This window comes from Botrytis porri (genome assembly GCF_014898465.1).
Source record: "Botrytis porri strain MUCL 3234 chromosome Unknown BPOR_006, whole genome shotgun sequence".
Taxonomy (NCBI): Eukaryota; Fungi; Ascomycota; class Leotiomycetes; order Helotiales; family Sclerotiniaceae; genus Botrytis; species Botrytis porri.
The window spans coordinates 574,426-586,827 of NW_024066080.1; the positions used below are offsets into that span (position 1 = coordinate 574,426).

The following is a 12,402-nucleotide window of genomic DNA, read 5'->3' on the forward strand; positions in this document are numbered from 1 at the left end:
AGGCACGTCTTGATTTGACCAATATATATACCAACAACCTCAAATTAAACTTTAAGGTTATTTCATACAAGATTGATATCAAATCATCTTGCATAATCTTAAATTAGTAGACATGGGATCTATGTAGCTGCAGGAGATCAGTTGCCGTTCCTTGCTGACATTCGTCCCTTGCCATAAAATCCATTAGATAATACCGACAAGCAGGAAGCGATGTCTCTCGGCTCAACGGGTGTGTTCAATAATAGTATACTACCTAAGTGATGGAACATTGTGCAGCACGAGACGCTATCCCATGTTGGGTAGCTGCTCGTTAGTGTTTTCAATAGTCTGAACTGTAATCCGTTGTGGGATTCTAATTTTATGTTCTGAGGATGGTCATATGGAGCACTTTCTTGAGTTGTTATAGATCCCTGGTATCAACTCTAATAAAGGGTCCATGAGGATTTACGTGGAAAGCTATGATACCCCAGAAAATATCGGCACTGATGTTGTGGGGGCCAAGAACAATGTATACACCACTCAAAATACACTCTGGACTTCTGATGGGTGCATTGAAAGCTATGAAATGGCTCTGAGAGTTGAGATTATAAAAGTTGCAACGATGAATACAGCACAATGTTTCATCTCTCTTTGATAGCCCGAGTATTCAACAGATACTGATCGAATAGCCCTCGTCCACATCCAATTCGTATGATGTATGATTGAATTTGGAAGATGTAGTTGAGCGAGCAACTGATATCGACACAGACAAGTGTCTTATTGACATAACTTCATGTCGTCTGATTTCACTTAAGTATTTTGTCTCCATTCTCATGGCACATTGTAACCTCAAGCTCTGCCGATGCTGATATAAGAATCCCTCGCTGACAAACGCCCGCTAAATTAAATGAGCTTCGAATCCTATCGGCACAATTCAGGGGCGGCGGGTGGAATCTCGAGTTCACACTCGATATAGTTGCTGAAGGATCGAGGAAATCCGGATGTCATAACCTTAATTGATGTTGTTCTAGAAAAATACTTGTATGTCGCTAGGACAGTTTTATTTTTGGGGTCTGATAGCGCTAGTGTACTCAAGCCACAGAGGCTATTGGACCCCAACTACCAACGCCACAACCTTAACCACATTCCAAGGTTCCAACGTTGTTCTTGAAACAAATCCTTCCGGTATCTGAATGACATCTTGCAGGATTTTTCAAAGAATGCTCATTTCCTATCACGAAGATCTACCAATTGAGCGCTGGGATCAGATGAATCAATCTCGGTGCACAATGAAATTGGGGAATGTCATATTACCATGCGGCTGAATCGATGGATTCTGTCACCCACACGGTATTCTCATGTTCTTTTCATGTTGGACTTTGAAGGGTGGATGAGCTTCATGGGTTAATTTATGGTGAGGTGTGTTTTGAGCCTCAAGCAATGCTCGCAATGGCCCACAACCCAGCTCATTGATTAAATCAGAATTAACTTCTGATATCGTTAATTCTGATATCGACAATTTACTATAGTTAACGATTTAGTCTGAAATAGGCTGAAAAATCGAACTTGAAGCATGAGATTTTGGGGTTGAGGCTTGAAGTTTCATTCAAATGAAGATTTGAAATCAAGGCTCTAACTCAGGAAACACAAAACTGTTTAATACTTATCCAATGTTTATCCACTTCATGAAACTCTCGAGCTAAAACCATACCCATGGTTTACCCAATCCAACTGTATTACCCGACTCACTCGTTGCGAACACTGGTCTCAAGGGGCGGCTGAGATTCTCTTCACATGAAAACCCCTTCAAGTGAAGGATCTCGGGAGTCGGGAGAGTAAAGACGATATATATTGTAATTCATTGAAAGTCTAGGTACTTCATCTATCATCTCATTCTCTTCACCATACTCATCTATTCTTTTACGATATCTTTGTCTTAAATTCGTACACCAGCAGTCTTCACATCTCCATCTTACCATGAAGTCATTCTCTACCTCTTTTCTTTCCGGTGCAGCCATTTTCTCGGCAGTATCTGCCTTAGCTACTGCACAATTGCCTGTTGAAAAACGAGGTAATAGATCACCCTTCTTTGTAACACACATGACTAATATTCATCAGCTGCAATTGATGGTCTTCCTTCCGGTGGAGTAGTTTCCAACGGCGTGGCCTTTGGATTCCTTCCATCAGATGGCTACCAAGTGGCATCCCCAGTTTATACCATGGCACAAATAAATAGCAAGCTCGGCGGAAAAGCTAGTACCTATGGATGGTATGCGCAAATAACATCTAGCACATTCACTGGATCTCAACTCCTTCAACGTCTGGATGATGTTGTTGCTTCTGGTGCTGTGTTTCAACCGGCAGTTATGCCGACTATACCATTTAGTCAAGTAACTAGTAATGTAGCTAGTCAGGTTGCAAGCGTATTGGAACAATTCACTGCGAAGGGTGTAGAGGTTTGGTTGAGATTTGGCCATGAGATGAATTACTACGTTGTTAGTATTGACTATCCCAAACTCTACTATCACCATGACTAATATCTGAATAGACGGATGGTACATATCATGGAATAGCAGCCGAGTTTATTACTGCTTGGAAGAATATTCATGCAGCTGTTTCCACCAATCCCAAGATCAAAATGTACTGGTCGCCCAATGTGGACACTTCATCGTCTCCGGTTGCACCATACTGGCCGGGCGCATCCTACGTCGACATAGTGGGCGTCGATTGCTACCCCACTTCATCACCACTCCCTTCCTCCGCCTTCTCAAGCTGCTATGGCACTTTCTACAAAACATACTCCGCTGCTTATAACATCCCATTCGTCATCGGCGAAACAGGCTACGCTGGGTCTTCTGGAAATGCTGCGTGGATTAGTCAATTGGTGAATCAAGATATGTGCGAATATCCAAACTACAATGCAGCATCATGGTTTGAGTATAACAAAGAAGCGAACTTCTTGATTGTGGAAGGCAGCTCATCGATTCTGTCTTCTGCTCAACAGTTACTTTTGCACAATACGAAGACGGGCTGCGCTATCTCCACCACGACCGGGAGCACACCGACAACCCTTGCGACTAAAACGGCCAGCACAACTACTAATACAACTACTAATAAAGCTGCTAGTCAAACCGGGGCTTGTACTTGGGGCTGTAACGGATGGGATTGCAGCGCAAGCAGTCCTTGCAACGCTGACTATACCTGCATGAGTGGTTATTGTCATTGAACAATAATCTGCGAACGACCATACACGGTAGCACCGTCAATCTACATCCAGAGTCCCGAGCGTCGATTCAAGATTCTTTGTAACAATAAATATATACATCAATAAAGCATTCGCTTCTTCAAAAACACGTCTTCTTCTCATAACCTACTCTGCATCTTTCTCTTTCTTTTCCATCTCCAACAGCTGTCTAGCCAAATCCACGAAAGTCTCCTCCTTACTCCTGAATTTCAACCCCAACACCTTCTCAGCCCTCTCGCTACTACACGCGAAAGAGCCGTCCTATAGTCCTTTATCACCGGGGACATCCTTTATTGTTCTTTCTTCCAATTCTAGAATCTTCTTACGAATAATATCACTTATATTTTGAGATGATATTTGACCTTCGCAAACAATGAAACGTTGTCCCGATGCTTCTGGGAGAGTTGCAGCGAGAACATGGGCACCTGCTAGGTCCTGGAAGTTGTTAAACATTAGGCCTTTCGGAGGGGAGGGTATACTTACACGAACATCAGTAAATACATGGAGGCCATCTAGTCACGTTAGCTTTTATTTTCACAATCACCGCAATATTGAAGAAACTTACTTGGAGGTAGCTCAGTATCCTTAGATAAATTGATCAATCCACTATAGATCCTCAAGTTTGATTCATTCAAATAATGCGTACTTCGAATTGTATGTCTCAATGATCCATAAACCATCGGAAGGGTCAAAGTAACCAAATCAAAATTTGGTTTCTCTTTCTCCACAAAATCCCATGCTACGAACACATCATTAGTACTAGTGTATCGTCTCAATGTACATGGAACAAAAATTCTTCCAAGCCAGCTCCGCAAACTTTTTACTAACCTGATACGCATTATTCGGGGTTCCTTCCAATGCACTCTCCGATGTAGCAGGATTCCAATCCTCCTCCGTAGAGACTTTTTGCAGCTGACAAACAACCTTCTCCGCGAAATTAATAATTGCAGCACACCTACTTGTCACCACAACTCTCTTTACCTCCGGTGCGTTGTTCTTCACACTCTCCAGAACACCCAATGTTCCTCTGATTGCCGGATCAAGAAATTCACGTTTATCCGTGATGACCTTGTAGAGAAAGGAAGAGGCAGTGTGAATCACGACATCGAAAGAAGGATCGGATTGCACCACCTCATCGTAAGCTCCGGGGGCGGTGATATTGGGGACGATCCCGAATTTAAAATGGGGTTTGTAGGCAAGGAAATCGGAAGAAACTCGTTCGGCTTTGGATTCGGAGCGAACTATAGCCTGGACGAAGTGGCCTTGTCTAAGGAGGTGGTCAAGGATCCATGAACCGACGAAGCCGTTTACTCCCGTAAGGAGAATGCGCTTGGACATTTGGTCAACGTGAGGATGTCAATAATATGAAATTGAAAATCAAATTTTTGCTACGAGAAATGTATGAATAGAGCTGAGGGAAAGGAGTTTTATACATAACTGTTTTTTCTGATCTTTCTCCATGGAACCACCTGAATCGCATGATATGGATCTAGTGTGGAAGATATTGTATCCGGAGGTGCTTTGAGATGCGAAGGGATTACTAAGATCCTACGTGAAATATCAAAGTATTAGGCTACAATTCGAGGAGTTTCTCCACTTGCTTTTGTCTCTTGAATTCTTCAATTTAAATCTGCCAAAGTTAGTCATGTTTGATAACTAGCATATTTAAATGAAGTGAACTCAATTCGAGTAAGATGCCAAATCTCTACTCTTTTCCTGTTGCTTTCACCTATATATGCTAAATCGATCAATTGATCAATATAACAGTATATCCTCAATTTCGCCGATTTTTATATTGATAGTAATACCGAGCTCGGCTGAAAGGGCCTGAAGATCTATAGAACTAGAAAGCTTTCAAAAGGCCTCAAGGGAGAAGTCTAAGTAAGCAGGGGATCGTGCATAGTCATGCAATCTTTTAGCATTCATATTTGAGAGAGAGAGAAAGTGGCATATGGTTCCTAGACTATAAATTTACAATCCTAAGTTGGTAGAGCTAGGGGATAAGACAAGACGCGGGGGAAGCTAGAGTTTAGCACATGTGCGGGACCGCGAGTCATTGCTGAATTTAGTATCCTTTCAATCTTTAATTTTGGTGTTTGACGGACCAAACTAAGAACTACCCTCGACGTCGCTGATATGAAATATGGTTTGGATTGTATTACAGGAATATAGGCATGACAAAGCAATTTGTATCTAGATGACAGAATTGCGATGGAAGCATTCTCGTTCATCATTTTTCTGCACCCATGTGATAATCGTCCTCGGTTACGATGTCAGATTGATGTTAGCATTTAACACGGTGTGGAATTAGAGCGATTGACGAGTTACCTCACACGCGTTCTTAGTAATAAATTGGGGACTTTATCATCACGAAACCCGCTGCGCAGTGATCAGTTCTGCTAGTTGGAATCAACAACAACCAGATCTCCTAACGCGTCTCGAGAGCGCCTTAAAGCATTTTCAAATCACCAGGCAATGAAGAAATATGAACTCAACTGGCAATTGCTACGATAGAGTCGCGTTTAGCTCATGAATAGTTCAAGCAATGCAAAATCCTCAGTTTTGCTCAGATTTTCGTATTCTGAGAGAGATTACATGCATCTGTCCTGGGTACCATCGGGCTCTATCTAGATTTTGCTACTCAAAGGATATGTCTCTCTTGCAATTTATCACATATCAAATGTCACTAATAATTTCCTTGTCACAATTTACGTTAATCTTTCCACAGGACAGATTTTCGATTCACCTATCACATACGAAGTCCCTTAAGAATCTATGCATAGGCCGTCGCCGCAGCAGTACTGACGGCCTTCCGTGTCCCAATCCAGACCCTTTTGTGTCTCCTCATAACACATTACGATACATAAAGCTGATTTCCGCGCTATGTCCTTCACTGAGATATGTGAAAATTGCATATCTTGCATGGAAGATTGGTACTGGGTCATAGGCATCATTAGTTAAATTGGACGAAAGTGATGAGTCCTTTGAAGAGTGTTGAAGATGGCGCGTTTGAGGGTATAGTATTGTTTGGTGAAGTTGAGTGCTTAAATGAAAGGTGACGGATGAAACACAACTGTTTGGTGGCACTGTCCACTTGTTCAATCTTCCCTAAGGTTGTCTCCTAGACATATAGAGTCAAATTGATCGTGAAACACAAGGCTGTGAAGGCTGTCAAGCGCCAGGAAAAAAACACAATTTTTGGGTTATTGAATTTCATTTCTTCCACATACACGTTTGGAGAAATCAACAGCTATGTCCATCGTTGAGATTTTAAATCACATATTGTGCTACCGAGGAACATAAAAACTCGTTTTGCGTAGAAACAATACTTAGCTTCTCAGGATTTGGCTTTGTAGTGAAGGATCTTGGGCGAGAATTCTAATTGTCTGGACGTGGGACTTGAAAACGAGAGCGCGAGAGAGATCAAATTGTATTAGAGTAACATAAAATCATATTACGATATTAGGAGGGGTGATTCCCACAGTCGTATCGTATATTCCGTTCCGTGATTTTCTATCTTTGATGAATATGTATAGGCGAAAGTTCGCTTGATGATTGATATTCATACGCCGAGGTTAAGAAAACATTGTAGCATCAATTCATTCCACTCTGGGTATTGAAAACAGATTTCCTCATTTTAATAACGAAGATGTCGCATATCAAATAAGATCCAGGTAACCACAGCCCCACTCTATATTGAGACAACTACTCAGCCCTTCGGTCTCTAGGGATTGAATGGAGCCCTGTTAAAGACCACCGTTGCCTCAATTTTGGCATTCAATGCATTGATCTTACCCAACGACTCGAGAGTAACTGTCTCCTGTCGTTCCGACGGATCATTATCCAATACTATTTGCCAGCCAGCCCTCAGTTGGGCTATCCTCCCATCGACATTTCTGGTCAAATAATCGAAAAAATTGTTTGATACCCTCTCCGCCTGAAATTGATAAATTCGGTCCAAAGGTCAGTTGTATGTACAGGTTGTTCTGGAGCAAGTGGGTGGTAGAGATTGTCAAACTCCGTCAAATTTGAGTGGATGTCTCGATGAATTTGACCCAAAAGACCTTGGATAGCAGGATCGTTGAGGTAGTTGAAAACAGCCATGCCCTAGAATTTCATCTAATTCAGTAGAAAAACTCATGCGATAACAGATTGAAAGAGCAAGACTTATCAGGAACACATACAGACGTATTAGGCTAGGGGCTGATACAGTATTTCGGGTTGTTGGGTTTTTGGGTTATTGGCCAGTCGTGCGAAATTCTGGTTGGCCGTAGCAATGACTCTAGAATTTCTAATTCGTGACTTCTTTCTGTTTAGTGAGGCCTGTAAATTAGTCATGACTCTGGGATTCGAAGTGGAGCCCAGAGCATTGGCATGGTTTTTCAAAAGCGGGTTGGCATTGTCGTCTCGCCCATTCAGAGCCTCCCATTCATTATACGGAGCATTCATGAAATCATTGATAACCTCGAACGGCACGGTTCCGAGCTCAATAGGGACAGTCTGAGGTCCTAATCCATCTTCAAGGTCCGACAAAGGTTCCTGAATAAAAGACATAAATTTTCGTCGTGTTTGCCGTTCAATGATATGTTCTGAATTCACTGGAACTTGCCTCAAGCCAGTTAGGGATGCATTGTTAACGGGAGAAGCATCTGCACAATCTCTAGTTGCAGGTATGTAAACGTTCCCATTTCCCCGGCGGTCTGTGAATCCCGCCCAAAATTGCCGTTAGGACACCTACCTGATGTAGATATCGTTCTTTCTTGTGAATTGGCGTAGTTCACTATTGCATAGTCTGCCGATGGACCTGTGTTGTCACCTCGTGTACTCAACACAGGTTAGACATAATCACTCTCATTTCCATCACAATCATCGAGTAGATCAGGGTCGATGCTTGTCAAGTTGTATGCACAGCTCAAAGGCTGCCTATGGTATCATTGCTGCACTTTTCAAGTAGCTCTTCAGTTGAGCTAGGAGATTCAAATGGTGGTATAGAGTCTGAACTAACACCTGTTACGAAAGTGGCGGCATATATGTCACCCTGATAAGGGGCACAGCAGAATCTCTCGTACCAAGACTCTGCAACTGCCTTTTCAACAGAATTTCCTATGGATTTTGAGGCTTGCGCGGGTGCCATACCATAATTATCGAAGGATGTCGACAGAGAAAGGTCTGCACCAAGATGAAACCAACTTTCAGCGATCACTGCAAATCCAATGAGATTTGAGTCATAGCCATAGTCTCGAGCATTTAGTCCCGAGTCGTTGGTAAGGCACACTGATACGCTCTATGGGTGGCAGCATTATCGGTATGAATGAAGTGAAGCTCGTGGTATATGCCCACACCTTATGTTCATTCGCTTTTCCATCATCCTAGACGACTCTCTTTTGACCCTGTTGAAATTCCGGCCACTGCATCTACCTTATATTATTAAGTCCTTCACCTAATATACTATCAGGTGTGAACGCGGACAAGTGGCAAGAGTGAGACCAATTCGTAGCCTCTTCCAGATCCATACTGACAAATGCACCATCCCGGCTCTTCTGTGCAATTTCCAAAATTTTACCCATCTCGATTTCATCCTTCTTCGTCAATCTCAACCCAAAGAAGTAGTACACCAACTGATCTAGTCTCACCCATGTGTAACCCTGATATCCTTTGGCATGTGTTCTTCCTGGCACTGGGAACTCGGCTCCGAATGCTAAGGCGCGCATGTTATCGTAAAAATATCTGGATTCCACGACCAAGTCAATACAGACTGGGTCAAATACAAGAAAAGTATTTGTGAGGAACCCCGATGCAACAGTCCCATGTTTTAGGTTGCCTAAGTACTCATTGGCTGGAATGACATCTTCTCTTTTCTGATATGTCTATGGATCTTCTAAAATTTCTTGAAAAGCTTTTCGGAATTGAGAACCATCATCTTGATCACTGTCGCCCTCATCGCGATCGTCGTTTTGTAAAGAAAATTGAGTATGTGTAAGCGCAGATTGCGGTGCGTTAAATGTCATATACCGCCATTTACTGCTTATAATGTCTTTTGAGCCATTGAACCGAAGTGCCTGTGAAAAGAAACCACATAAAACAGATTGGAAATATCCAAGTCGCTCTTTATCGAGCTTCTGGGCGGCCGCATCAAAAAGAAAGATAAACCCCAGTGCGGCTTTCCCTCTTGGTGAAGTTGCTTGATCCATTCCGGTGCATTTGGCAAGGCTGCTGTGGTTGCGTTGTGCAATGGGCGCTCTCGTGCAGCCCTGTCACGAGTATAAGCTTCACGACCCCTGATTTTAAATGCTTCTTTCTCCTTCGGAAGATAAGCTAGAGTTCTGACTGCCAAGAATTCATCGCGCGCTTCGTCGTTTGTATTGATAAACCCTTCGGAAAGCCTTGAGCTTTCATCATTTGTACGAGGTGTCCAAAATCTGTTTTTCAAGACCAAGACCTCTGCATCTGTGAGACTACCACGATTTATAACTGCTTTCTCTATCAACTCAGCCCGTGAAAGTCTTGTTGCTGCACTTATATTGGCACTTTCCATTTCTGGATCTGGAAGATCAAGAAACACACGACGTTCCGACTCTGTTAAGCTCTTAGGAGACGAGAGTACCTTTTCCTTCAAAGATGGATAAGCTGCAACGAGATCTTGAAGGGTGGTTTGATTGCGCAAGACTCTCATTGAACTGGCCAGTAATGGCTCAATTTTGATAATGGATGATGCCATGCTTACTCTTCTTACTGAAAGACTTTCGAATATTTGATGTTGTAAGAATATCAATGCAAGCAAGGCTTGACACAATACAATGAATTAAATCAAGAAACTATTGCCGGAAGATATCATATCTCGGCTAGCACCCCGGGTGTTAACGACGTCCAATCAACGTGGCTCTGCCGTACATTAGGTCGATCACATGAGAGTCATGTGATGACTGAAGACTCTTGCTCCGGACATGAAAAGTTCCCCCTTTTAAAGCAAATAGTCCTAATAATACATCACTCAGTAGATATCTATCATCATGGTAAGTGCTAACACAAGTATTCAGGATTGGTTTCAGGTATCAGAAAGTAGGTTGTTATGATGTAGAAAGATAATTGTTAGACTGGTTGCATATAATGAAATGCGAAACAGCCCAGAAGCTCTAGACATCATTTGAAATTCAAAGATTATTGCTGACAGGATACGCAATTAGATAACATATAAATAGATATTAGAATCACGGGTACCAATGAAGAAGCAATAACTTAGAAAACCAGAAAAAGGTTGATAGAAATGAACAATATGAATCAAATGCAAACTCGGATTCAATGACTTGCACAGCCATAAGGATTACTTCAGAACTGAAAAAGTTGGGATTATCGAGGAAATCTTGTGATCAGCGAGGAAATACAAATTCACAGTCAAAATCACGAATTCAGGGAACTTGGAACTTGGAACAACTTTGTTTTCGCGATCATGCTATATCAATGACTTAATCTGCCTATTATACAGATGGTGCCAGCCCAGGATGAGAGAAAATGAGGAAGATTTGCAGGGTACCATATGTGGACGATAAGGTAGTGGTGGATCAACCTGAAGTCTCCTCTTAATACCCGAACCTGAAGTTCCAGTCATTCCACATATCATCAGTGAATGCACGAAAGTGATTGCCATTTCTTTCTTCGTCAATAGTTCCCGGTTTGAGCCTAGAGTATTTAGTGAAGCTCACTAATATCACAAATGGACACTTACAAGATGGTTTTCTTCACAGAGAAGTTTGCCTCTTTTGTACCATATAACTCAAGCACAGGGAAATGACTAGAGGATATCCTGATTCGACAGTGTCGACTTGATAATTTCATTACATCTTTCTTGTAACGTTTCCAGTCGGATAAGGTATCTCGACTTCTCATCAATTCCAGGTCGTCATATACTTTGCCAGGTTCGGCGCGTTCGGATAAGCGAACAAAATGAAATTTTGGCTGGCTATGTACTGTCCAGTGTTGGAATTGAGATTGACCAAGTCTTATCTCATTAATGCTTCTTAAATTATGCAAGTCTCTTCGTTGCTGGTGGGCGCCATTGTATCTAGCGGGGCGGAATGTGACCTTTTCATCTACCTGCAGAAGATCCTGGACGCAAATGAAAATATCCTGCAAGCCGGGCCATCCATTTTGGGCTCCCGGAAGTTTATCGGATAGCAAACCATGGAGTGGATTGAGTCCAAAATTTATATGACGTGTGTAATTATGGCTTGTTAGGTAATAGATGTTGGGGAAATGATCAAGTGTTGTGGGGGTATTACTTTCCCTCAAGTATGAACACCTAGTATTTACTCTCGATGCGCGGTCTTCTATGCAAGAGCTCTTTCTATAGTAGAAGTCACCGATCGCAACGTGCGAAAGGAGTTTCTCTCCCCTAGCCAGGTTGTCCACAAAGAGGCACACTGTACCAAACAAGTCCTGTAACCGAAGTAGATGGTATCGATAGAAGAGTCAAAATACGTAAGTCGAGATGGTGGGTCATGCCCTTCAGGACGATTATCGAAACGCCAAAGCTGATATTTTCTCAAAATTTCATTCCGAGTATCTCGACAAATAGGATCCCGTAAGTCCAAAGGGGCCTGAGAAGATATCTTTGTTGCTCTATATCCATGATGCTTGTCAACGGGATGAGTCGAATCCCACTCGATCTCGATAATCCGGCCAAGCTGCGGACCAAGATAGATATGCCAAATTTTGCGACGTAACTCGAGAGGTAGCCTGGAAAAGCAATGAAAATTCGTTAAAGTTAGGCCGAATAACTGTCAAGAGTGTGTTTGTAGATTTGGGAGAGAGTCCATGGATACATACTCCAATGGAATTCCTAAGATCAAGCGGACCTCAGCAGATGTTGCATCAGCTACCAATTCAGGAAAAGGCAAATTGTCACTTGCCATGATGTCGCAGTAATGAGAATATGATGGATAACAAGTCAATAGTGTTGTTGTATGCAAGCTTCGTGACGAGGAAAGAAGAAGAGGACGGGTTGAGTCTTGCCAAAAGAATGGGGAACTGAAACGTATATGAAGAATCGATTCGAAAGCTGGCAAAACATGCACAGGCGGTAAGAAGAGGAGTACAAATGAGGGGTGCGAGGTATCCAAAGCCGAGACTGAACACGTTGGTATTAATTTGAATTTTGTGAAAGCCTTCGACACAGTATTTTC

The 12,402-nt window shown here is 42.4% G+C and overlaps 7 protein-coding genes across 7 annotated transcripts; 1 reads left to right on the forward strand and 6 right to left on the reverse strand.

Annotated features, from left to right (window-relative positions):
• Nucleotides 1-1,833: 1,833 nt before the first annotated feature.
• EAF01_004714 (uncharacterized protein) lies at nt 1,834-3,211 on the forward strand. Its single transcript, XM_038912968.1, has 3 exons — nt 1,834-2,050; nt 2,098-2,474; nt 2,528-3,211. Exons 1-3 carry the CDS (start codon nt 1,957-1,959, stop codon nt 3,203-3,205), a joined length of 1,149 nt encoding a protein of 382 aa, XP_038771054.1. The 5' UTR covers nt 1,834-1,956; the 3' UTR covers nt 3,206-3,211.
• A 138-nt stretch (nt 3,212-3,349) lies between these two features.
• EAF01_004715 (uncharacterized protein) lies at nt 3,350-4,561 on the reverse strand (the record flags this gene model as incomplete). The annotated part of the gene is given in 5 exon segments (XM_038912969.1): nt 3,350-3,484; nt 3,509-3,658; nt 3,707-3,735; nt 3,789-4,039; nt 4,059-4,561. 5 exon segments carry the CDS (start codon nt 4,559-4,561, stop codon nt 3,350-3,352), a joined length of 1,068 nt encoding a protein of 355 aa, XP_038771055.1.
• Nucleotides 4,562-6,947: 2,386 nt separating this feature from the next.
• On the reverse strand, nt 6,948-7,327 carry EAF01_004716 (uncharacterized protein; the record flags this gene model as incomplete). The annotated part of the gene is made up of 2 exons (XM_038912970.1): nt 6,948-7,160; nt 7,202-7,327. The coding sequence occupies 2 exons, from the start codon at nt 7,325-7,327 to the stop codon at nt 6,948-6,950; spliced, it is 339 nt and encodes a 112-aa protein (XP_038771056.1).
• An 87-nt stretch (nt 7,328-7,414) lies between these two features.
• EAF01_004717 (uncharacterized protein) lies at nt 7,415-7,777 on the reverse strand (the record flags this gene model as incomplete). Its single annotated transcript, XM_038912971.1, has 1 exon — nt 7,415-7,777. The coding sequence occupies one exon, from the start codon at nt 7,775-7,777 to the stop codon at nt 7,415-7,417; it is 363 nt and encodes a 120-aa protein (XP_038771057.1).
• Nucleotides 7,778-8,637: 860 nt separating this feature from the next.
• On the reverse strand, nt 8,638-8,934 carry EAF01_004718 (uncharacterized protein; the record flags this gene model as incomplete). The annotated part of the gene is made up of 1 exon (XM_038912972.1): nt 8,638-8,934. The coding sequence occupies one exon, from the start codon at nt 8,932-8,934 to the stop codon at nt 8,638-8,640; it is 297 nt and encodes a 98-aa protein (XP_038771058.1).
• Nucleotides 8,935-9,090: 156 nt separating this feature from the next.
• Nucleotides 9,091-9,941, reverse strand: EAF01_004719 (uncharacterized protein; the record flags this gene model as incomplete). Its single annotated transcript, XM_038912973.1, is given in 2 exon segments — nt 9,091-9,282; nt 9,297-9,941. The coding sequence occupies 2 exon segments, from the start codon at nt 9,939-9,941 to the stop codon at nt 9,091-9,093; spliced, it is 837 nt and encodes a 278-aa protein (XP_038771059.1).
• An 859-nt stretch (nt 9,942-10,800) lies between these two features.
• EAF01_004720 (uncharacterized protein) lies at nt 10,801-12,132 on the reverse strand (the record flags this gene model as incomplete). Its single annotated transcript, XM_038912974.1, has 4 exons — nt 10,801-10,900; nt 10,947-11,314; nt 11,647-11,956; nt 12,047-12,132. 4 exons carry the CDS (start codon nt 12,130-12,132, stop codon nt 10,801-10,803), a joined length of 864 nt encoding a protein of 287 aa, XP_038771060.1.
• Between the last annotated feature and the right edge of the window lie 270 nt (nt 12,133-12,402).

Coding starts and splice junctions, on each gene's coding strand:
- EAF01_004714 (XM_038912968.1), top strand. CDS start 1,957: ATGAAGTCATTCTCTACCTCTTTTCTTTCCGGTGCAGCCATTTTCTCG. Junction 2,051..2,097: donor ATTGCCTGTTGAAAAACGAG/GTAATAGATCAC, acceptor AATATTCATCAG/CTGCAATTGATGGTCTTCCT. Junction 2,475..2,527: donor ATGAGATGAATTACTACGTT/GTTAGTATTGAC, acceptor ATATCTGAATAG/ACGGATGGTACATATCATGG.